Source organism: Notamacropus eugenii, chromosome 3, assembly GCF_028372415.1.
Source record: "Notamacropus eugenii isolate mMacEug1 chromosome 3, mMacEug1.pri_v2, whole genome shotgun sequence".
NCBI classification, from domain to species: domain Eukaryota; kingdom Metazoa; phylum Chordata; class Mammalia; order Diprotodontia; family Macropodidae; genus Notamacropus; species Notamacropus eugenii.
Genome location: NC_092874.1, coordinates 216,154,658 through 216,181,674, shown reverse-complemented (window position 1 = coordinate 216,181,674; position 27,017 = coordinate 216,154,658). Strand labels below are relative to the sequence as shown.

General features: G+C 36.0%; 1 protein-coding gene across 3 annotated transcripts in view; it reads right to left on the bottom strand.

Moving 5' to 3' along the window:
- The window catches only part of TMTC1 (transmembrane O-mannosyltransferase targeting cadherins 1), a 304,321-nt gene that overhangs the window by 196,632 nt on the left and 80,672 nt on the right, over positions 1-27,017 (bottom strand). For all 3 annotated transcript variants that reach the window (XM_072654416.1, XM_072654415.1, XM_072654414.1), the window contains exon 5: positions 25,518-25,712. In XM_072654416.1, the coding sequence (XP_072510517.1) occupies positions 25,518-25,712 (195 nt within the window). The remainder of the gene's footprint in view (positions 1-25,517; positions 25,713-27,017) is intronic.

Below are 27,017 nucleotides of genomic sequence, written 5' to 3'. Positions count from 1 at the left end.
TAATAATTCGAGAAAATTATGTAAAGAGAATTAATAACTTGGTAAAAGAGGCATGAAAAATACTGAAGGAAGTAACATGTTAAAAACAGGACAGGTCAAATGGTAAAAGAGGTACAAAAATTAACTTGAAGAAAAAAACTCCTTAAAAAAAACCCAGAATTGGCCAAATGGAAAAAGAGACAGAAAAACTCACTGAAGAAAATAATCCTTAAAAATCAGAATTGAGTAAGTGGAATTCAATTGCTCTAGAGACATTCAGAAAAAATAAAATAAAGTAAAAGAATGAAAAAAATAGAAGAAAATGTGAACTATCTAATTGGAAAAACAAATGACCTGGAACACTGGATAAGGAGAGATAATTTAAGAATTATTGGACTACCTGTAAGCCATGATCAAAGAAAGAGTCTAGACATCATATTTCAAAAAATGATCAAGGAAAACTACGCTGGTAATCTAGAGCCAGAGAGTAAAGTAGAAATCAAAAGAGTACACATATCATTTTCCAAAAGAGATTCCAAAATGAAAACTCCAAGGAATAAGAGAAAATGTTGCAAGCAATCAAAAAGAAATAATTTAAATATCATCCACAGTCAAGATCACACAACATTTAGCAGCTTCCATGTTAAAGGAACAGAGGACTTGGTAAAGGAGTCAGGATTACAACCAATAATAACCTACCCTCAGGGAGAAAAATGGACATTTGATGAAATAGTGGACTTTCAAGCATCTCAAGGCAAGTATGAAAAAGAAACAATTAGGGACTTTGTAAGGTTAAATTACTTATATTTATTTCTATGTGGAAAGACAAGACACACAACTCCTAAGAACTTTTATCATTATTGGGTCAGTTAGAGAGTCAACACAGACAGCACAAGTGTGAGTTTATTCTGTCAGGATAATCTAAAAAAAAAATTAGAGAAATAAAGATGCATTGGGAGAAGGGGGAAGGGAGAGAAAAGATGAGGAAAATTATCTGATATAACAGGCATGCAAGGAAGAGCTTTCACAGTGAAGAGGAAAATACAGGTGGGAGTGATTAGCACTTGAAACTTGCCCTCATCAGAACTGGTTCAATGAATAAAGAGTATATTTGGAGAGGCAGAGGGAGAAACAGAGGGAGAGGGAGATGGAGAGGAAGAGGGAGGGAGGGAAGAAGGAGAGAGAGAGAGAGAGAGAGAGAGAGAGAGAGAGAGAGAGAGAGAGAGAGAGAGAGAGTTGAGTATAGAAATGAATTTTATCCAACAGTGAAGAAGAAGGGAACAAAAGAAAAGGAGGTGATGAAAAAAAGGAGGGTAGATTACAGAAGGCAGAGGTTGGAAGCAAAAAAAACAAGACTTCTGAGGATGGACAGGGTAAAATGTGAGAAAGAAGGATAAAGAGAAGAAAAGACAATGGAGGAATATGCACAGTTAGTAATCATAATTGTAAATGTGAATGGGATGAAGTCATTCTCAGCATGGAAGGAGATAGCAGAATGTATTAGAAACCAGAACCCAACAACGTGTTGTTTACAAAAAACATACTTGAAAGAGAAAGACACACAAAGAGTTAAAATAAAGGACTACAGCAGAATCTATTATCTTCAGATAAAGTTAAAAAGGCAGAGTAGCAATCAGATTGATCTCAGACAAAACAAAAGCAAAAATATAACATTAAAAGGGATAATCATGGAAACCACATTTTGCTAAAAGGTACCATTGACAATAAAGTAATATTATTATTTAAATTATATACACAAAATGGCAGAGCATCCAAATTCTTACAAGTTAAAAAGAATTATAGAAGGAAATAGACAGTTAAACTATACTAGTAGGTGACTTCAATTTTTCCCTCTCAAAACTAGATAAAACTATAAAAAAAAATTTAAAAGAAGTTAAAGAAATGAATAGAATTTTAGAAGAGTTAAATATGATAGACCTCTGGAAAAAACTGAGCTTCTCATTTCAGTAAGGAGTATATCTTTTTCTCAGCTTACTGAAGGCATCTTCACAGAAACTGACCATGTATTAGGGCGTTAAAATGTTACAGCAAAAGCAGAAAAGTAAAAATATTAAATGAACACCTTTCTGATGAAAATGCAATAAAAATAACATTCAATGAAGGGCAGTGTAAGGATAGGTTACATAGAAACTAAATAATCTAATCCTAAAGAGCAGATCAATATGTCAGGCATGCAATTTAAAAAAATCTAGAAACAGAACAAATTTAAAATCTCCAATTAAACATACAAATGAAAATCCTGAAAATCAAAGGAGATATCAATAAAAACTAAAGGTAAAAAAAACCCTTGCACTATTAAATAAAACTGGGATCTGTCTTTATGAAAAAAAAGAATAAGATAAATAAAGCATTGGTCAATTTGATTTTTAAAAAAACAAAGAAAATTAATTTATCAGTATCAAAAAATATATCACCAATGAAGATAAAATTAAAGCTATTATTAGGAACTGTTTTGCCCAATTACATTCTCATAAAAATGACAATCTAAGTGAAGTGGATGAATGTTTACAAAAGCTGAAAATGCCCAGATAAATAGAAGAGGAAATACAACACTTAAATAACCCTATTTTAGAAAAAGAAATTTAATAAGTCATAAAGAAGCTCCCTAAGAAAATATCCCAAACCAGATGGATTTTAAGTGAATTCTATGAAACATGTAAATAATAATTAATTCCAATACTATGCAAACTATTTAGAAAAATAGTCAAAGAATCCTATAAAATTTATTTTATGATAGTGCTAAGGTGCTGCTATGGTGCTAAACCAGAAAGAGAAAAAATATAGGAGAAAAACTATGGACTAATTTCCCTGAAGGGTATTGATGCAAAGATTTCAAATAAAATAGTAGCAAGCAGGATACAGCAATATATCACAAAGATCATTCACTACGACCAGTTGGGATTTATACCAGGAATATGTGACTGGTTCAATATACGGGAAACTACAAGTATAACTGGTTATATCAATAACAAAAACAAAAAAAATCATATCAAGAGATCCAGAAATTTTTTTTTCACAAAATACAACACCCATCCCTATTAAAATGGAGCTTTCCTTAAAATAATAGACAGTATTTATACAAAACAAAGAGCAAGTATTATCTGTAATGGGGATAAAGTACCAGCCTTGCCAACAATATCAGGGTGAAGCTAGCATATTCATTATAAAGACTACTATTCAATGTTGCACTAGAAATGCTAGCTATAAAAATTAAAAGTATTATTTACAAAGTAAAAGCAATATTGTAAAATGATCAGTTGTGAATGACTTAGCTATTCCCAGCAATACAATGATCCAAGTCAACTCTGAAGGACTTGTAATGAAAAATTATATCCATCCCCAGAGAAAGAACTGATGATGTCTAAATAGAGATTGAAGCATATCTTTTTTTTTATTTTATTTTCCTTGAGTTTTTTTTGTCTATGCTTTCTTTCACAACACGACTATTATGGAAATGTTTTGCATGAATACATATGTATAACCTATTCTGAATTGCTTGCCTTCCCAATGGTGAGGGAAGGGAGGAGGAAAGGAGAGAATTTGGAACTTGAAGTTTTAAAAACGAATGTTAAAAATTGCTTTTGCGTGTAACTGGGGGAAAATAAAATACTTTCAAAGAAATTATAACTACAGTAATAAGAAAAGAAAAAGAAATTGAAGAATAAAAAATAGGAAAGAAGGAAATAAAACTATGATTAAAGATGATATATGATAAAGCACTGTTGGTGGAGTTGTAAACTGATCTGTCCATTCTGGAAAGCAATTGGGAACTATGCCCAATGGCCTATAAAACTATTCATACCCTTTGATCCAGCAATACCACTGCTAAGTCTGGTTGATATCCAAAAAAAGAGGAAAAGATCTATTTTTACAAAAATATTTATAGCAGTTCTTTTTGTGGTGGCCTAGATTTGGAAATCAAAATTATGCCCATCAGTAGGGGAATGGCTAAACAAGCTGTGGTATATGATTACAATGTGCTATAAGAAATGACAAGCAGGATGATTTCAGAAAAACCTGGAAAGAATTGCATGAACTGATGCATAATGAAGTGAACAAAACCAGGAGAACTAATGACCAACTTTGATAGACTTAGCTCTTCTTAGCAATGCAATGATCTAAGACAATTCCAAAAGACTCATGATGGAAAATACTATCCATTTCCAGAGAAAGAACTGATGGAGTCTGAATGCAGATCGAAGCATACTATTTTCTCTTTTTTTGTGGTTTTTCCCTTCTGTTCTGATTTTTCTTTCACAACATGACTAATGTAGAAATATGTTTAATATGATTATACATATATAGCTTCTATCAGATTGCGTAATGTTTTGGGGAAAGAAGAAAGGGAGAAAATTTAGAATTCAAAATCTTATAAAAATGAATGTTGAAAACTAAATATTAATTATTTTTTTTGAAAAAAATACCAGGAGAACACTTTACATGGTAACAGCAACATTGTTCAATGAAGAACTGTCAGTGATTTAACTACGGTCAGCAATACAATGATCTGAGACAATCCCAAAGAACCGATGATGAAGCATTCTATCTGCCTCCAGAAAAGGAACTTATATTGATTGAATACTGAATGAAACATGTTATTTTTCACTTTATGTCATTTTTTCTTTTATTTGAGTCTTCTTGTACAAAATGACTAAAATGGAAATGTTCACATAATTTTTTTAAAAAGGAAATACCTCTTATAAGAGGTAGAAACTCAGCTCTACTTTCAAAGAAGCTAGGTGTTCTATTACCTGAGCAGGACTTTGTTGACAAATACTACAGGTGATTAATAATCTGAATAAGGAAACGAATGGATGGAAGAAAGTAGTCTGGCTTGAATCTGGGAAACTGCACCACACTTTCAACAATCCTAACCTTCTTACAATTAAAAGTCATGGGTTTTTTGTTAAATATTTTTATTCAAAAATATGATATTGACTGTCAATACAAGAAAGTTGCTTAGTAACTAAACTTATTTATGTTCAATGAATAAAGTATCACACAGTGACTTCCTCTTTAAAATTTTTAGCTTCTACACTATTCTGGTGATGATTTCTAATCATGGAACTCATGGCACAATCTCTGAAGAATCTAAATTGTAGGTGATACAAAGGACAATGGAAAGGCATCCATTACAGTATTTTATCAATAATAAGTTACACAAAAGAAGTTGTATAAAAGATATTCTCAACAAGTTGTATAACCAAAAAAAAGCCAGGGTTGATCATGTTGAAGATGAAGGAAGAGATTGATAGTTGCACTTCTGCATGAGTTCCTGTGTAATGTTAAAAGACCTAAAGTTCTTGTGCCCTGTCAAAGCTGAATGGGATCTCCATGAAAGATTTACAGGAGGACATAGGAAAGAATTACATCACATAAGAAGGTATGGCTTATGATTTGCTCCACTGTCAGCAGTCTGTACTAAGTATATCACAGAATCAGTGAAGTTGCAAAGAAATATTTTTTTCATCACATACTTAAAAGAGGAAATTCTCTTCACATTGCTTTAGGGGTTTTCCATAATATATGTGAAGGCCCTAGTTGAAGTACTGTCATTTGTTACTGTTATCATGCTCATCATCTTGTTGCTGTTTGTCCTTTATTAGCTAAGTGGACGATGACATCACAGAGTGATGTCTTGACTAGCACATGAATTGGATTTAAGTGAGGCAGAATTGCACAGTCATCAGCCTCACTCTCTCTTCCAGAGTCATCATGATCTTACAAATGGGGAAAAGAAAGCATAGTCTGATAGTCAGTATTATGATAGCTTTGATGATATACCATTTAAGGAGGCAATTTACTGGTATAGCAGAATCCTAATTTGTATGTTTCCTCAGGCACATGAGCAAAAATTTTGCTATATATAAACCTGTACTGTTCCTTAGCCCAGCTGCTCAAATCACTTCCCATAAAATCCTACTGAACAAGTGCTCATTAATTTGACATCTGCAACATTTCTAACTTGTTTCCAGAATGAGCTACCCACAGTATATCATAGACCACTTTGTCAACAACTGAGGAAAATCTTGAGGAAGTTTGAGAAACAGTAGATGCCTCGTAAATTATATTGGTTGCTCTGCCATTCTAGTATCAGATAAATTCATCCAAGAGGCTATTGGTTCTCAGTAGATATTTAAACTTAGTTTTCATTTTAGTTCTCCTTAAAAGAGTTTATCTTCTAAAAACCCAGTTGCTCTCAAATTAAACTATATTGATCCCCAATTCTTGGCAAGAAGACATTTTGTTCCTTGCAAAACTTAACTCTAATCTCAGAAAAGACACACTTAGATTATGGTGACTAAACAAGTGATAGAGAATATCATACATAAAATGTGTAATTTTGATTATATAAAAGGTTTTGCACCAAAAAAAAATATAATGTAGTTAAAAGAAGGGAAAAGATAGCTAGAGAAAAATCTTTGCAGCAAGTTTCTCTGATACAGTTCTTACATCAAAGATATATAAGGAACTGATTCAAATTTACTAGAGTAAGAGCCATTCCCAACAATTAAATGGCCCAAGCTATCTATACTATATGAAAAAATGTCTCTAAATCACTAATTATGAGAAAAGTACAAATCAAAGCACCTCTGAGTTTCTACCTGACACTCATAAAACTGGCAAAGATGACCCAAAACATGACGAATGTTGAAGTGGCTGTGGAAGAAGAGGTACATTAATACACTAATACACATTAGATATGAATTAGTTCAATCATTCAGGAAAATAATTTGGAATTTGTCTTCAAAATTACAAAATGTACTGTGCAAATCCTTTGACCCACCTATACTACTACTAGCCCATACCCCAAAGAAAGCAAAGAAAAATACGTAGGAAAATATGTATTGTAGCTCTTTCATAGTAATCAAAAATGAGAAAATAAAGAAGTGTTCAGTTGAAGAATGACCAAGCAAATTATGGTAAATGAATGTAATGGATTATTATTGTGCCATAAGAAATCACAAAATGGACAGTTCCAGAGGAAACTAGAAATATCTCTATAAATTGAAAATAAGGAAGTGAGAACCATGAGGACATTTTTTTATAATGATAACAACATTGTGGAGAAAAATACTTAGAAAGATTTTAGAGCCTAGATCAATACAATGATTAACACAAATCCAGAAAACTGAAGATGAAACTTGCCATTCTAACTTACTTCCTGCCAGAAAGGTGATAAAGACAAAACTTAAAGAGAAAGACATACATGTTCAGGCATGGCCATTGTGGGAATTATGCATGTTTATGACGAGAATTTCATTTTCATTGTTGTTCAATTTAGACAGGGGGTGAGGTAGAGAAAAATTATAAATGCCTGTGAAAAAAAAAAGAAATAAACTTATTTTTAAAAATGATTCCATTAGGCACAATGAAAAGGGAAGAAGGATAGAGTTGTGTTTGTCCTTCATTCTCGAAGAGGACCATGATCTCAGGGAGATGATGACATGACTTGCAGTTGACTTTGATTGGAGAGAGAGAGGGCTGAGCAAGGTATTCAGCCTCACTTTTTCCTCCAGAGCCATATGGGTCCAGTGGCCAGATATTCATCAGGATGACTGAAGATGGCCCAGGATGTAATGCAAGACCCTGGCCCTTTTAGGCTTAGGTCTTTTCAGGTTCTCACCTTGGCTAAGGTAATGAACAGTCAGGGAATAGGCCTGTTTAAGAAGTGAGTCAAGGGATGGCCCCTTTAATTTAAAAAAAAATTAAACTGGGAGGGCAAGACCTCCCAGGGTTGCTGTCCAAAAGAGAAACAGTTACTACTTATATTCAATCTGAGCCAGAAGGGCCCAAAAAATAGCCATTAAGTGGTGCTTGGGCAGGGACCTATGAGCTCCAGAGTGAAATGTGTTTAAGGTTTGGCACAGTATACTTTTGTCAACATGGTCCAAGATTATATTAGCTTTTTTTTTTTTTTTAAAGCAATGTTATCACAGTATTTTGTCATTAAATTTCTGATCAACTCAAACTTTCCAGTCTTTTCCAAATGTCTCACTGTCACTGTCACTGTTTCATTTTCTTTGTTCTTATAAAACTGATTATTTTGAAGTTAAATGAAGTGCTTTATGTTTAGCAGGGCTAAACTTCATTTATTTTGGCTTTACCTAGGATAGACAGTTTAGCTTATTTGTTTTAGCCTATCCAGACTTTCCAAAAGTAATAACAATAAGACAGTAGAAGCAAAACAATTTTACGACTAATTAATTTTATTCTGCATGAAGGAAGGGACTTTGATTCATCTTTGTATATTGTACAGCAAATTGAACAGCTCCAATGAGCTTATATTTGTAAAAAGCACTTTACAAACCTTACAGTGTTATATAAATGTTAGTTATTATCACTGTTATTTGTCACCTTCAATACTTAGGTAAATGCTTTACATATGGTAGGTGTTTAATAAGTCCTTGTTGAATGGAATGACAAGAAAATAAATTCTTATCAGGGATTTATTTTTAAAAAGAGAAGGAAAGACAAAGAAAGAAAGAGAAAGGAAGAAAGAAGGGAGGAAGGGAGGAAGGAAGGGAGGAAGGGAGGAAGGAAGGAAGGAAGGAAAGAAAAAAATAATTTCTGGAGAGTAGATCCTACTTTTGAGAACTTACCTATGTTATATGTGGTGGTTATCTACCTTGGTGCAGGACTTTCCACAAAAAGAGTTTCACCTCACTAATCATAGATTCTTCATGTATTCAGGTATATTTATCTATGCAATGCAATAGAAAGAATGTAGGATCTAGATTCACAAACCCTAGCTCTGTCACTATCTGTATAACTTGAGTCAAGTCACTTAAAAACCTTACCTTTAAAATGAAGATACTGGACAATATGAACTGAAAGGTCCTTTCAGTTCTAAATCTGTGATCTATGCTCTTATTCTATAAACTGTGAAAAGAACTCTTAATGATCACCAAATAATTGAAGTCAAATTTATGAAGCATGTATGTAGTTAACTCTATATTTGAAATTGATTGCTCTCCTAATATTAGACCAGCCTTGTACCCCTGGTTAATTTCTACGGAGAATTTTTTTTAAAGCATCTGGTAAGATCTCTGTTTTTAGGTTGCTTAAAATCTCATTGAGAATGTAAGAACACAAAGATTATATACATGAGAAAAATTAAGAGAATAATATGACAGTATATAATAAAATAAAAAATTATGTAGAACAACCATAAATGCTGTTTTAATTTAAAGAAGGGTTTCATGTGATCTAACGTAGGGAAAAATTTTCTAGTGCAAGACATATTTTTAAATAGGATTTAGATATGAAGAGTAAAGAGATGAGGACATTTTCAGGTCAACTCAAATACATATTAATTGCCCATAGTATACAAGGCACTGTGTTAGAATAATGAAAAAGCTCTTTGGAGGCAGTGTGATGTACAGGATAGTGGACAGACTTGGAGCCAGAAGAACAGGATTTAAATCCCACCTTATGACTCTAGACAAGTCACCCTCTCAGTTTCAGTTTTTCATCTGTAAAATGAGGAAACTAGGCTTAGTGGCATTTAAGGTCCCTTCCAGTTCTAAACCTATGATGCTGTTATCCTGCTCTCAAGAAGCTAACATTCTCACTTGGAGTAGAGAAGATAAAGGCTTTCTAAATGAGGTAGCTTTCTAAATGAACTTACCTTGAAGAGAGCTAAAGAGGTATGGGAAACATTCTGTGAAAAGGCACAGAAGACGAAACTGGCATGCCAAATCTGGATTAGTTTGGTTAGTTTGGCTCGAAGTTGTACATAGTATACAAGAAGAATACAAGAAATCAGTCTGAAAAAGTAGGTGGGCACCAAATTGTGAGACAGTCCCCAGTCAGTTCAAGGAGCTTGTATTTTAACATGGAGGCAATTAGGAACCATCAGGAATTTTGTTCAGAGGAGGGAAACAGTCAAAACTATTCATTAAGAAAGAATTTTATAGATGTATGGAAAATGGTCTGCAGGCAGGGAGCAAGCATTTATTAAGCATTTACTATTGGTCAGAACTGTGCTGAGTGATGGCTGTACAAATACAAGCAAAAAGAATGACAAAAAAAGCCTTACACTCAAGATGCTTACATTCTAAAATGAACTGAAAAGCAGAGAGTAAAATAAGGGGAACTCACATAGGGCCATGATGGCAACCTACATAGATTCAGAAACAAAGTCAGGAGAAAAACGCAGCATGTGTCTTAGGTCTGTTCCTAAAATGGAGGCTCCCAAAAGAACTCACAAGAGTGAGAAGGGGACTGGTAGGATGCTGAGATATTGAAAGGTAAGAAGGCTACAGTCACAGAGAGAAGGTCCAAGGTGTGAGAGTAGCAGGGTCCTTGAAGTCAGAAGCACAGCCAGGAGAGGTAAGGATTGCAAAGGGAAAAGACTAGAAAGGGGGAGTATAATTAGTAGAGGGGAGGTAGGAAATTTGGAACTCAAATTTTTTTTAAAAATGAATGCTAAAAATTGCCTTTACATGCAACTAGGAGAAAAAACTATGTAAAAAAAGAAAGTATATCCCAAGTCTTCCTTTCTACCTTCTCCCATTCTATTAATGATTTCATTTCCTCCTGTGAATTCAGTTGTCATCTTTAGGCAAATTATTCCCAAATCTGTATAATAAGTTCTTATTTTTGTCTTGAACTCCAGGTCTGCTGACCTGGATGATTTCCATCTGCCAACTGACTATCTCCACCTCATTGCACCGTAGTTGTCTCAAACTCAGTACACCTCAAACAAAACACATTACCTTCTCTCTGCATCTTCCACAAAGCCGTTTCTTTTCTAAATGTTCCCAGTTCTGATGAACGTTTTCATCATTATTGAAGTCAACTAGGTTCATAACTTCTGCATCAAAGCTTGGACTTTTCCCTCTCTCTCATGCTTTTCTCTGCCATATCTAATCATTTGACAAGACCTGTTGAATATATCTCACAGTATCTTCAAATCCATCCCTTTCCTCCATTCACCAGGCCACAATCCCAGTTTAAGCTCTTATCCTCTCTTGGATAGGTTATTGCAATAGTCTAAAACTCTAGAGTAGAAGTGATGTAGTTAAGTAGATAAATATGTCCTTTGGAAAGGGGGCTTTCATTTTCCACATATAAGCAGATTGAATCTATACCTGAAGGTTTGTCAGGGTCAACATGCTGAGAAGGAGAAGGGCATTCAGGAAAAAAAAATCTCCCTTACACATAGCCTCAGAAAATAACTATAAAATGGGATGAAACACTGGAGACTCTTCTTTTTCCATGCTTCTAACATAAACCCAATCCCTAACCTAGGAATTCTCTGTACTCCCATCTATGACCTTATGACACTGAACATTATAGAGTCTGCCTCTCTTTTTCCCTGGGTCAGTCACTTCTCTTGAAATATGTGAGTGATCATGTAAATTATTTACATTTTTGCCCAGAAATATGGGACACTTCTTAATCGCAAAGATAAGTCCCAAAAATCCTTCCAAGCAGACAAATGGTCAGGTGAGCTAGAGTTTCATTTCCAATGTCTGGAAATGGAATCTTTCTGAAGAAAGACAGACATTCTCAGGTTAGTTTATCACATCAAGTTCTGGACCTCTGTCAAATATGAATTAATTTAATAGAGTAAAGAGAGGTTCAGAGAAGAAAAGGAAAAGAGACCCATGCTGTATATATCTACGTCCCAGCATGCTTTATGCTGTGGTTATTGTAAATGATTGAACCTAAAAATGTTTTTAAAGCTCAGTTAGGTCTTGGCTGATGCTCTAATGTGGTAATTTCCCATTTAGAATCACCAGATCATCACCTAAGAAAAGCAGAATTGAAAGACTATTAGTGAATCATCTTGTTTATAAAACACTGCAGCCAGATAAATCCTAAAGATATTGAAAATGCATTATTTAGCCACAATTTATAACGAATTGAATACCCTGCAGAGACAAGAGGTTGTATTATTAAAGGTTTTTGTCATTTCTGGAAAGCTGTTGATTTGATCTGGAGTTTCACAACAGGCTTTTAGCATAGACTGGGATTTTCCATTTCCCTGGGCACCTCCTTCTAAAGACAACAGAATGACTCTAAAATTGATTTCCATAAGAAAAAGGCAGTATGCAAGGGTCCCAATTTTAAAAGCATAATTTTCAAATAAAACTCCTTCCCCCTCACATTACATGCAGGCATGTCCATACACAGAACTCCAAGAGAGGTTTCAAAGAAGTGAAAATAATTCTTGCAAACTGAATCTTAACAGAAATGTACCTTACAAAAGAAACCTATGGCATTCTAACCCTGAGTAACTTGTTTCCAGGCCAAAACTCTACAAAAAGGCTAACTGCCTCAAACCCTGAAGTATAGATTGCCATTTCCTAGGCATGACCTGAATGTCAAAATGCTTGCCCTTGAAAGAGAAAAGCCATGTGCAGCATTTGGACTTGTTTCTGGGCTAGGAAGCAGCAATGTAGTCTAATGGGATACTACCCAATCTTAGCAGATGACTGAAATCTCAAATACAATGGCAACCATGCAAAGTGCGGAGAAGGGAAAAAGGCTTGATAGTTGGAGATGGGAGAGAAAGGAGTGATGGAAAAGGAAGAAAGAGAGGAGCAGCCTAACAAAACAAATGAATTCTTTCCAGATTTCTTCCCTAAATACACTCTGCCCAATGTTTCAGTTCAGCTCACTAGATGTTTTTCATACATCTCTACCACAAGACAAAAACAATATCAAATTAAAAAATAATCTGGAAAGGCATATAAGATATTTATATGCAGTTCTGTAAGCATTAACAAGATGGGAATTTTGTTGCTTTTTTTTCTTGGAGTTCAATTTCCCAGGCTCATGCTAAATTGTAAACATCTGAAGGATCAAACTCCTTTGAACTCTGTTAATTCACAGCTATACCAGGTCATGTAGGGTTTGGTGCCTTCTGGCTCTAAGCTTTTTAGTCAAAAGTGTATATTCATATATTCTGAGGTGAGAATATTGCCTTGGGGCTCACTCATGGGAAGAGCACTTAGCCTGAGAACCTTTTGATGTCTGAGATGAGACTCTGGGTAGCTGTTGTTAAGGGGTCTTCTGGCTATAAATGTGAACCTATATGTTGGTGCTCTCCTAATTTGGTGATGTATGTGCCTTTAACTTGTGTAGACAGTCGGAGCCTTGTCTATTGGATCGTTATATTACTCCTGGTTATTGTGCTATTTTGCTGTGTCCAGAGTCCAGACTGGAGCGGCCCCTCCCCACGAAAGGCTGAGGGAGGATGAGCTGCCCTAGAGTTGGGGTGGTGCGGGCCAGAGATGGAGGTTGGGGGCAGGAGCTCCTGGAGCCTGCTATGCCTGGACTCAGGCAAGAGCAGGGAGAGCTTGGAATGGAGCAATCCCTTCAACTGTGAGGTGAGACATGGAGCAGGAGTGGAGAGCTGCTGCGTGCAGACCCAGGCAGGAGCTGGGAGAGGTCAGCCCATGAACCTGCAGCAGGAAGAACCCCAGAGCTGAGACTCAGCCCAAACTGAGATGGAAGCTTTGCAGCAGGGCAGGAGCAGTGAGCATGCTTTCCTGCTGCATTCCCCGTGAAGGGCAGGTCATCTAATCCTCTACATGCCTTAGTTTCCTCAACTCTAAAATGAGGATAATAATAGTACCTACTTTGGAAGGTTGCTATGAGGATCAAATGAGATAATATTTGTTTATTAAAAAAATATTTTGCATGCTGGCACATAGTGTGGGTGAAGTAAATGCTTATTCTCTTTCCTTTTCCCTTTCCTCTGCATTAGCAGTGACACCCTTGGTGCATATGCCTTGCAGAGTGGAATATCTAGGTCAAAGGGTGTGAACATTCTAGTGACTTTATTTTAATAATTCCAAACTTCTTACCAAAATGGTCATGCCAGTTCATAGCTCTACTTAACTAGAGTGCCTATCTTTTTACCTGGACGAGACTACACTAAATAGTTCAATGGAAAGAGCATAAGAAGAACTGAGTTCGGATGCACCTTCAGAAACTTGGTAGGTGTAAGACTGTGGACAAGCTAATTAACTTGTCTGCCTCAGTTTCTTCATCTGTAAAATTGGGATAATAATAGCACCTACCTCCCAGAGTTTACTCCAAAGATGTCATTGCTAATAAGAAGGGAAGGGAAAGTGGAAGATAAAGTGAGATAATACCTGTAAAGCATTTTGCAAACCTTAAAATACTGTATAAATTAAGTTAGCTATTAGCATTCTTATATTTGTCAGTTTTCTGGTTGTGTGGTAAACCTATATGGTTGTTTTAATTTGCATTTCCCTTATTAATAATTGGAAATGCTTTTTATATGGTTATTAATTTGTAATTTTTCATCAGCAAATTATTTATTCATATCCTTTGCCAACTTATCTATTAGAGAATATTTTTTGGTTATATACACATGTGTACACTTACATATGTGCGCATACTGTGCATATACATGAGTGTATGTGTGCGTATACATATGTGTATGTGTCATGAATATCCAGTGAAAAGCAAGAGTTAAGGGTTTTGTCTGAATTTGGCCTCCAGTGAAAACCTCCTGATTGTGGGGACAAAGATATCAGATTCCAGGGAATAAGCTGAACGCTGAACTGTGCAAAAAGTATAAGTTGTACAAGGGCAGTTACCTTGTCTATCTCTTTCAAGATAGGGACTTTGAAAATCCAATACTTTACCATAAGGAGATAGACCAATGCCAACTTGTATTAACTGATTTCCCTGATCTACCAGGGAATGCTATGCTGCCTGATGTACAACATCTTGGCCATTTAGTTCCTCAGCATCATGAGGACTGAGAAACCTAGGACCTAGCTAAAGCAGGGCCAATCCGTTCTAGAGGGATAAAGAAGTAAGCTGAGCCATGCCTAAATATCATGGGCAAGATCAGGATATGGGCTTCACTACAGTGGAGATGATGAGTATCAACAAACTCATCAAGTAGAGCAACATGAAAGAGATCCAGAAGACCTAGAGCATCCCTTTTGCCTTCCAGGAGAAGGGAATAGGGATAAATGAGCTTTGAAGAAGATTTTCCTTTGGCAGAGGTTGATAGGGAGGAGATGAGAAGGAAAGAGAACTGGAAAGATTCTCCATCAAGCTCTTAGTCTGACATATGATCTCATCATTCAAGCAAAAAACTATACTGTCCGAAGTTACCAACAATCTCTTAATTGCCAAATTAAATAATCTTTTCAGTCTTCATTCATCTTTACCTCTCTGAAGTTCTTCACACTGTAAATCACTCTTTTCTCCTTTACATTCTCTTCTCTCTAGGTTTTTGGAACATTAATCTCTCTCAAGTTCTCCACCTGCCTGTCTAAGGACTAGAAGATCTGCCAGATCTTCATCCAGGTTGTGCCCTCCAATGGTAAATCTCCCACAGGGTCCTCTTCTCTTATCCCTCTATACTACTTTACTTGGTGATCTCCTCAGATCCTATGGAATCAATTATCATCTCTCTGCTGGTGATTTTCAAATCTGTCAATCCAGCCTTAACCTCCCTGCTAACTCTCAGTTTCACATTTCTAATTGCCTGTTGGATTTCTAGAATCGAATGTCTTGTAAACTCAGTGTAATCAAACTGAACTCATTATCTTCCTACCCAAACCCTCCCCTCTTCCAAACTCCCCTATAAGTGTCAAAAGACACCATACCACCATCCTCCCATCCCCCACGATAGAACTCTAGGTGTTAGCCTCTCCTCCTTACATATCCAATCCTCTCCATATCCAAACTGTTGCCAGTGCACCTCAATTTTACTTTTCTAACGTCTTTCACATATGCCCCTTTCTCTCCTCTGATACTGCCACCTCACCACCTCATATACTTTACTACAAGGGGATATAAGGATGGCTCAATTTAAGGAAAACAGCTAATAAATGAATCATATTAAAAACAAAACTATCCAAATCCACATGATATTGATACTGTAAATACAGAAAAAGATGTTGACAAAGGAATGACAATATGAACACATGAATGGTTGCATGAATATATATCTGTCAATGAATAAGCTACTATAACAATAATACTTAGCCTCTTAAGTAAGTCAGTCTCTGAGAACTGAATGTATGACAATAGTTCAGTCTGTTTGCACATTTGGTTGGTGCCCAGGTGATACTTGGAGAACTGCAATAGTATTAACAATTCACAATGACCAAGTTCCAAAACGTGTTGTCAACTAGTAAATTAAACAGCAAAGAACATATAAGATAGATAGATAGATAGATAGATAGATAGATAGACAGACAGACAGACAGACAGATGTATATTCCACCAGGTGGAGCTATACTCAAACAACTAGTTACGTATCACCAACATCTATCTAGTAGACATTGTCCAAGGATGGTAAAATTTTTTCATGGTAAATAAATAAGGGTAAAGTCAATTGACCTTTACCCATGCTTTAAAAGTAATAAGATGCTTAATAAATCTATCATAGGCTTTAGATTAAGTGGGGAAAAGTCCCTCAAATTGGAATGACATTACTCAAGAATCATATTTGGATAGGACAAGGCAGCTTAGCCGAATCCTCTGGAAGGACTATAAATTATCAAACTAGAGAACTTCAGTCATTCCAGAGGTTGGAGCAAGTGAAGCTTTCCAGCAAACCCCAGAGGAGGGACTATCTGGAGACAAAAGAAAAATTTGAGTTTCATCCTTGGCCAGATCTCCTGTCCCCTCCCTTGCTACAGCCTCACCCCACCCCATGACCAAAAGAAGCCTTTGCAACCATCCCTGGCTAAGATAGCTGAGAGCAAGGGACTGCATCAGAAACCAAGAGACGGATGTAGATTCTCCTTGTTTAAAAGAAATCTCTTGAGTTCCCTGAGAATGAGACAAAAGGACTTCCAGGAACCAGGAGCCACAAGTTACCCCTTTGCCATATGTACTTTCTAAGCTTAAGCCTACTTTTCCCTGGAACTAAGGAATATACATATATATATATATTTGTGGGAAAATGTTACAGATTTTGAATGAGTACAAAGTTGAGAACAAATGTTTTGTACCAACTGTTAACCATCTCAGTTAAAAAATCCTTTCTAAAAGTTACTTAAGATTGCCTGAATAATTTTCAAATGAGGGTAGAGAAAAGATGGTGGAGAGAAGCCAGGAAGTTGACTGGGCTCTCCTCAGCTTCCCTCAGAAACAACATTAAATCAAGCCTCTAAAAAAAACTTGAGCAACTGAACCTATAAAAAGATGGAGTGAAACAATTTTGCAGACATCTTAGAAGGATTTCAGGAAAGGTCTGTCTCACTTGAGTAAAAGGGGAGTCCCACCAAATGCAGGCAGTGTCCGGGCAAACCACTAGGAGACTGTTAGCTGCAGCACAGATCAGCAACCTAGGCCCCGAAGTTCTGGCACAACAGACCAGCTGTAAGGCCTCCAGCTCCAGCACAGCAGCAAACTGTCAGCCCCAGAATCCAGGGCACAACAGACGTAACTAAGCTAGGCCATCCTAGCACAGTGGACAAACCATCAGCGCCAGAGGCCCCAGAGCAAATAGCCAGTGATCAGGACCCTGGCCCCCCAGTGTAAGAAGCTTGGGACAGCACCTCCTGTACCCGAGGAGAAGAGCTCAACTTTGAATAGGGAATATTCTAGCCGAATTCCAGAAATATCAGGTCAAAGAAAAAATACTGCAGACAGCCAGAAAAAATGATTCAAATAGCCAGGATTACACAGGACTTAGCAGCTTCTATGTTAAATGATCAAAGGGCTTAGAATATGATATTCCAGAAAGCAAAAGAGCTTGGATTACAACCAAGAATCAGCCACCCAGCAAAACTAAGCATACTCTTTCAGGAAAAAAGATTCAATGAAATAGAGGACTTTCAAATTTTCCTGATGAAAAGACCAAAGCTCAACAGAAAATTTGATTTTCAAATACAAGACTCAAACCCAGAAAGTTTCAGTCAGCTTTTGTATGAGCAATGTACCCCCCACCATGTAAATCTCAGCTGTAATAGAATCAGCCCCAGGAGCTTTGTCCACAGGAGGGGAGCCTAATAGCATTCAAAGATCTCTTCTTCAGTAGGAAATTTGGCTTGAATGGGATTGATTTCAACCTGAGGTAGTCAGCATTGACTGATGGTAGTCTGTGGAGAACACTATGGAAGGGTTCAGCCCATCTCTCCAGGATCATGTTCTTATTAGTAATTAATGTGGTTCCACCAGCACTGAGTAGCTGAGATGAACCATATGTCTCTGACCCATAAGAACATCATTAAAAAGCTTTGGAATTTTACTATTAGTGTAAAACTGAATTTTATCTGCCTTCTTATTGAGACAAGAATCCTACCTCTCTCTAAGATTTTCTTGTAGTTGACTTTCAATGGTGTTAAATGTTGCCTTCTTAGAGATGGATAAACCCTGTGGAGTTCTCATTTTTCATTTAGCAGCTTCTGCATTATTTAACATAAAAAAGTTACAAGCCAAGACTAAAGTGGAGGAAGAACTGGTGCATGATTTTTTGTTTGCAAATGACTATGCACTGAAATGCAGCCTCTGAAGCTAAGAGGCAACAAAGTATAGATCATTTCTTTTCTCCTTGTGGTAATTTTGGCCCAGCAATTGACACCAAGAAAATGCAGGTGCTCCACCAACCAGGACCATGCCATCCACACTTGGAACCATTGATTACAGTAAATGGAGAAGTTCTGAATACTGTAGATAAGTTCATTTACCTTGGCATTTACCCTTACTAGGGATAAACATACCGATAATAAGGTTGATGCATGCATTGCCAGAGCTAGCTCAGTGTTTGGGAGACTCCAAAGGAAAGTGTGGGAGAGAATACCAAACTCAAGGTCTAAAGAGCCATTGTGCTGATCTCATTGTATGCCTATGAAACCTGGACAGTATTTCAGCACCATGCCAGGAAACTGAATCACTTCCATTTCAGTTATCTCAGGAAGATTCTGAAGATCACCTGCCAGATAAAGTACCAGAAACTGAAGTTGTTTCTCAAACTAAACTGCCAAATATTCAAATTCTACTGCAATTCCAATAGGTTGGCCATGTTGTTTGAATGCCAAGTGTATGCTTGCCTAAAAGATTATTTTACAGAGAATTCACACAAGGCAAATGCTCACATGAGGGTCAGAAGAAGGGATGCAAGGATCCTTTCAAGGTCTCTCTGACAAACTTTGGAATTACATGGAAGACAATGGCACAGGACTATCCAGCATGGCATGCCTTTAAAGGTGCTTTGCTGTATGAGCAAAGCAGAATTGAAGCAGCTCTAGTGAAATCTGTGGATGCACAAATTTAGAGAAACCACCCAAATTTTCATGTGGACTATTTGTGCCCAACCTATGGTAGAACCAAGTTCTTTTAGTCTGATCAGCCACAGTTGGACACATTGTAACTTTAATATATTGGTGTCATTTTAGTTCTCTTTGAGAATGAAGGAAAACAGTCCATCAACCAACTCCATAAAAATAGTAACCAGTTCAGGGAGCACAAGCAAAAGAGAGATACTTAAATGGAGACTTAACAATAAAGTTCTAAATAAGGAATGGGTCAAAAAAGAAGTCATAAAGACCAATAACTAGGTGGGAGCAAATGATAATGCTGAAACAATATTTTCTTGGATTTATCTAACAGTGAAATATTATGTGCAGTTACGACTGTTCTTAGCTCATCTAAGTCTATTCCATTGATTTCTAGTTTATTCCACTGATTTCTGTTCTTTAACTTATACCAAAAAGGTTTTATGACTATTAATAACATGTCATCAAAATACCAGTGGTGCAACCACAGGCATAGAGGGACAGCACAGCCTAGATGGCAACGTACATGGCTGGAGTACTGAAGGTCTCAAACAATAATCTGCGTCATCTTTTCTCTGTTGGCTTTGAGGTTCATGGGGGCTTCTGGGAGCAGCACAGGGTGCTCTTCAGGGGCCAAATGGAGCTCACTGTAGAAAGTATGATGAACAATACCATGTTCAATGGGGTACTTCAGGGTCGAAATAGCTCTCTTGCTCTGGGCCTCAGCCTCCACGTAGCTGTCTTTCTGACCCATACCCACCATCACACCCTGATGTCTGGGGAGCTCAACAATGGAACAGAAGACAGCCCAAGGGGCATCGTTTCTTGCAAAGCCAGCTTTGCACATTCTGGAGCCACTGTCAATAATGAGAGCAACAATATTATCATCCATGTCGAACTTTGAAGTGGCAAGTTTAAATTTTAAAAGAGAGAGGAGGAGGAGCCAAACCTGGAGGCAGGGAGAAGGTAAGTGCACACTAGAAGAGCTTACAGTTACCTAAAATATATTTAAGAAAAAATAGGATGGTTTTCCCTACTTGGGCCTCACATACAATTATTGTCTATATTTGTGTCCTATTCCTTTCCTAGAGGAGGCAAACAGGGGTCACACCATAGCCAAGTTTCATATCACCCCTAATGCCTAGTATACACAAGACACAGAAATAAATGTTTGTTAAATAAACTGAATGTGTAAATAAATTTCAAAAGCGTTTTTAAAAACCACTAAAGCAAACTGTAAACAATTTATCAATAATATGTAGCATATAGAAAATAATGGGCAAAGATATAAAATGGACTTTCATCACCAGATGTTAAAATAATGCATTTTATTAATAGTCATAAAACCTTTTTGGTATAGGCTAAAGAACAGAAATCAATGGAAAAGGCTAGATGAGCAAAGAACAGTAGTAACTGTACATAGTATTTCACTGTTAGATAAACCAAAGAACGTAAATTAACGAGGAATGGGCTTTCTTTTTGGCAAGAACTACAGGAAAAACTGGAAAGTAATCCAACAAATTAGGTTTGGACCAAAAAGTTTGCACAATATAAAGTAACTCAGAAGGAATATTGAACCTACATATAAAGGATCACAGAATAAAAAGTTACAAGAGAAGTGCTTTCCTCATATATAGCTAGAATGAGAAATCGTAACTAAAGATTCAGAGGCAATCATAGAAGATGTAATGGATAATTTAATAGAATAAAATAAAAAAATACACAAATAAAATAAATGAAGATAAAATTAGAAATTTTTGAAGGAATAAAATTATTTGTAGCAAATATCACCAATAAAAATACTGTACTTTTTTAAGGATAAGGATATATGTAATTGGCAGAAATATATAACACTAAGATAATTTTAATAGATATATGGTCAAAGGATATGAACAGTTTTCACAAGAAGGTTTGCAAAATACTAAAATAACCATGTGAAAACATGTTCCAAATTGCTAGTAAAATTAAAATTAAAATAATTCTGAGGTTTTACCTTACTCCATATAAATTGGCAAAATGAAAAAAAATATTAGAAGGCCTTTTGGGAGATGGACACATGATGGATATATTGTTAGAAACATGAATTGATCCAAAGATTCTGAAAAGCATTTTGGGAATTATGCTAATAAAAGTACTAAAATATTCATATTTACTGCTAAGCATATATTCCAAGGGAATCAATGTCAAAAAGAAAGGCTCCATATACACCAGAATACTTTTGGTGGGAGCAAGAAACCAAAACAAAGTAAATTACCACCAATTGGGTAATGGTCAAGTACACTATGGTTCATAAAGGTAATGGAATATTTTTGCATTATAAGAACAAAACAAGCCTACATGGGGACTGACATGATCTAATGCAAAGTGAAGTAAGCAGAACCAGGAAAACAATATACATAAGCACAAAAATGTAAGTTGAAAGAAAAAAATATCTGAATGCTATGTAATTATAATGGCAAAGGTTGACTCGGAACAATTGAGAAAATATGCCTCTCTTCCTTGGAGAAGTGGCAGCTAGGAGTAGATATTCAGATGAAATATATCAGAAAGGAGAGAGGTATTGGCAAGTTTTGTTGAACTGTACAGCTTTTCTTTTTCTGTTCTATGTTATAGTGATGGCTCTTTGAGTACAAATGGGAATGATAGTGGTGCAAAAACTAAAGATAATATAAATTTTAAATAAACAAATGAGTAGTGGGATTTGGTGGAGGTGCAGTTGGAAGTAAGGAAAACCTAAGTTTAGCTTCAGTTTGCACTGTTGGTGGAGTTGGGAATTAATTCAACCATTCTGGAGAATAACTGAGAACTCTACCCAAAGACCTCTGCCCTTTAACCCTGCAATACAACTACTAGGTTGGTATGCCAAAAAGATCAAAACAACAAGGAAAAGGACCAATACATGCAAAAATGCTTCTAGCAGCTCTTTTTGTGGTAGCAAAGAATTAGAAATTGAGGGGATGCCCATCAACTGGGAAATGGTTGAGCAAGTTGCAGGATATGATTGTGGTGGGATCTATTGTACTATAAGAAATGATGAGAAGGATGTTTTCAGAAAAACCTGGAAAGACTTAGATGAACTGATGAAGAGAAAAGTGAGCAAAACCAGAAGACCAATATACACAGCAAAAGCAATATTGTAAAGATGATCAAATATGAAAGACTTAGCTACTCTGATTAGGACAATCATCCAAGACAATTCTAAAAGATGAAAAATGCTATAAGAACTGATGAACTCTGAGAGCAAACTGAAGCAACTTTTTTTTACTTCCTTTATTTTTCTTATTTTGTGTTTGTGTTTTCATGGTTAATAGGGAAATATGTTTTGCATAGAGTCACAGAGGAGAGAGGTATGTGCAGCAACCACACCTTCGTTAAACCATTTACAGGCATCAAACCCATCTATGAGTTAGGGGAATGTCTGCTCCAAGCATATGAAGACTTCTCCTTGGTGGAAGGGACAAATGAAAGTAAATGAAGGCAGCTAAAGTTTGTGCTGTGGACTACATAGAGGTTGATCAGATATCAAAGACATCTTGGTCATCCACTGCACCCTGGGCCAACTCCAGTCATCCTGACTTTCGTCCTGCCACTGGACTTTGATGACTCTGGAAGAGAAAGCAAGCCTGACTTTGTGCAACTCTGCCTCATTTAAATGCAATTCACATGCAAGTGAAGATATCAGCCTGCGATGTTACTGGTTCTCTTTTGCCTGACTTCACATGTATAATCAAGATAATATTGCTTTTCTTCTCATTGTGTGGGAGAACATGGGAGTGAGGGAGAGAATCTGGAACTCAAAATTTTTAAAAGGGAATGTTAAATCAAATTTAACATGTAAAGTTGGGAAATATTTAACAAAATAAATAAAATATACTGAAAAGAAAGTTGAACTCAGAGTACTCAAAAATCCCTATTATGTTCTTAACAACTAGATCAGAAATTTTTTTTTATTTCCTCCCCTTCTATAAGAGACATAGGGCAGAATACAACATATTCTATCAGATGTCATCACTTTATGAAGTTTTTAAAATGTATTTTTCTTTCTTATCAGGAAAGATTAAATCTGAATGGTTGGCTAGCAGTAGCAGGGAGGGGTAGCTGAAAAGGAAAGACGCCTACGAAAATAATTGAGTACAAAAGGCATTACTAAAAATCTTTAAAAAATATGTTATATGTATGCATGTGAAATTTTTTCCAGTGACCCCATTGGAATTGGGTTCTCCATGTGAAAACACCAAACACTGATGCAGATATGCAACTTAACCGTAATTTTTAGTCCTTGTGAGTTCCTGGGGGACATCAAAAGTTTAACTGGCTTACCTATGGTCATACAGCTAGTTTTTATCAGAGGCAAAACTTGAATTCAGGCCTTCCTGACTCCAATACTGGTCTTCTATCTACCATGCCATACTGCCTCTCATTCATGCGTATTGTTACTGTTTAGTTGTATCAGTTGCGTCCAACTCTTTGCAACCCCATCTGAATTTTCTTGGTAAAGATACTGGAGTGGTTTGCCATTTGCTACTCCAGCTCACTTTACAGATGAGGAAACTGAGGCAAACAAGGCTAAGTGATTTGCTCTGGGTCCCATAGCTAGGAAATGTCTGAGGCCACATTTGAACTCAGGTTTTCTTGACTGCATGCCTAGCAGTCTATCCATTGCCCTGTCTGGATGCCCACACATGTGTATATGAAAATGTATATATACACACATCTACACATATATGTACTTATATATGTATAATTAAATGTATACATGTAGGTATGCATATACAAAGAGAGAAAAAAGAGAAAATTGGCTTTTCGGGTAAAATATTTTTGTCAGTTTCCTACATATATATACATATATATATCAATCTTTAATTGGAGATATTTACTGAAATATTTTTCCCACTCTGAAGTTTCTTAGTCTATCTCTATTTATTTTATTTGTGTATTAGTTCTTCTTATCTTACAGAGCTAAAATAACCAATTTCATTTTTCATGATCTCTTCTAACCTTTTAGTTAAAAATTCTACTATACACACATGCATATACATATATGTGTATCTTCACATATGTATATATGGAGGGGTATGTTTACATACATGTTATTCTGCATGTTTGCATATATTTTTAGCCCAATATTCTTTTTCTACTATATTATATCTTTATCACAGAATTTCAGAATTAGAAAGGACTGCGAGAGTTCTTGTTTTCAACTGACCCTGGAATTATCATCATCCACAGATATCTATATAGTGGTAAAAAAATATACAAAGCTTTTTATGTAAATTACTTCATTTGTATAATAACCTATGAAACAAACAATAAAAATATTTTTCTTTTTCAGATGAAGAAATTGAGACTGAGAGAAGTTAGATATGTTGTCACAGTCATACAGCCATATATCTAAAGCATAATTCAAACCCACATTTTTCTGATCCTAAATCCAGCATTCTATATATTATTCAATGGATAACAAAAAATTAGTCCCTGTGACCAATAAACTTAGTTACTATCAACCACTTAACCTAATTCCTATAAGCATCACAACAGTTTGGATTCATTCTAGGCCTTTTCTCAAAGTTGGAAGTATGTCCTAAGATTAATTATAATTTACCCTGCATATGTTTAGGGAAGTGGCTAAATGTAATTCTAGCCTGATAGCCCCTTCCTGAGGAGAGGCAACTTAGCCAGCCTCATGACTCCAATCTCCTGCTCTCCAATGTCTCCCTTGGAGAAGGATAAGCAGAGGAAATTCTGGTGAGTTACATTTAGACAGGTCCACATAAACATAAATAACCCATGTGAGAACACACAAACACACATGACATATAAACTATTCCTTTTAATTGAGGAGTTTCATGCCCATGCTTTCCTCTTCCCATTCCAAATCATACCAATTATCAGAGCTGCCAATGATTCACTGGTGAAGGATCAGTACCCCTCTAACTCTGCTGTGATAATCATAGATTTACAACTAGACAGTCATCAAGTCTAGTCTCTTCATTTTACAATTAAGGAGGCTGAGGCCTGAAGAAAAGTAATTTGTCCGACACTCAACTAATAACTGGCAGACCCAAGATTTGAACTCAGGTCCTCTAACTCAAACTCCAGTTCCCTTTCCAATATAGCATGCTCCCTTCTAAAATCAAATAGCACCAAAAGTAAAAGACCCAAAATCTAAATTCTTGTCACTTATCCTTAATCATCACAGAATAACCAATGACAGCTTTACTAGAATTCTTTTTGTTACTGAACGTTGAAAATTCAACTGACAGCAGGTTCACAGAATTATACCTCAAAATGTTCCACATTGCTGGTCTGGACACAGCGAATCTTACAGTCTTCTGCTCAGCAGGTAAAAGGGAGGAGCATGAGTTCCATGTCCCTTTGGGGTGTTGCTTTGCATTTTCTTTGGGAGACGAGGGAAGCAGGGGGAGTTCAGAGGCTACAGGCTGTTGAGATATCCATTGTTGCACTTCTTGGTTGTTCCTAATTGCACATAAAATTGAAAATAAACAAGACTTTAGAAAGCAGAAAACAGAAAAAAATTTAACTATTTGTTGGAGTTGTTTCTAACACACATTAGTCTTCACAAAAAATGATGCATGGAAAAGTCATCCCAAGCCATATATAAAATATCACCTTATTCAATAATGGGTTTTCTCTTCACTTGACAGACCATTTCACACATACTGATAATTGCTTTTATTCATTTATTCTTGAATTTTCAAATTATTCCACAGTAAAGAGAACTTTAGAGATCATCCAATGCAACCCTCTCAGTCATTAGAAGAGGGAAGTAAGCTCTAGAGATTCCATGACTAAACCAAGGACACATAAATGTATCAGTGCTGCAGCCAAGATAAGAATCTGGCCTACTCAATGGAAAAAGTAAAGAAAAATAAGGTGAAATTACAACAGAGGAAAAGTAAAAATAGCTACCAGAACATACTATGCTTATGCAAATTATGTGCCAGCAAAGTTGTGAAAAGAAGTAAAGCAAAATCATGAAGGGGCTAAAAAATAAAGAAATGATTTCTACAGATCTAGGAAGACAGTGGCAGGTAGTGTTCTCCCCTTTAAGTCATAACATAAGGTCACAGGATTCTAAATCTTATAAAGCAATACTCTGTTATAATTTAAAATAACTGTGTCTGAACCAAGCAACAGTCTTCACATTAAAACAGTATATCTATTTATTGTCAGTGAAGCAAAGCAAAGTTATGTTAGGATGTAGCTGAAAAGTAAAGCAAAGAAAGGAAACAAAATATTTTTATAGCTTGCTCTCTAAAAACTGAGACAAGATAGTCAATCTGTTTCTATGTCACAGTCTCTCTCTCATTCATTTGAAAAATCATCTGCTGGGACTTAATGGTGAACAATGAAAAGTTAGGAGCAAAGGACAGGAGGTTCAATATGGCCTCAGGGGAAGAATTCATTCAAGCAGGCAACTTTCAGAGCACTAGATGGTGTAAGAGGGAAAAGCAATTTGCTCAATGGGAGCTTTGGTTAAAGCATTAACCGTCATCCTTGACATTACTATATGGTTGAAATTTCCTAAGCATAGATATTAGACTATTAAATACACTCAAATTCTCACAGGAATATGCAGGAAGTTGATAAAATTTTAATGACTCAACTCAGATCTTTACCATTTGGTAGTATTGATAGGTTTTTTTTAAGATCAAAGAAAACAAAGACGAAGGGAACATTATAAGACAATTTTTCTGTTCTTAAAGATTAAATTTTTTTTCTGTTATGGCAAGGCAAGAAATAAGACTCATATATAAAAGT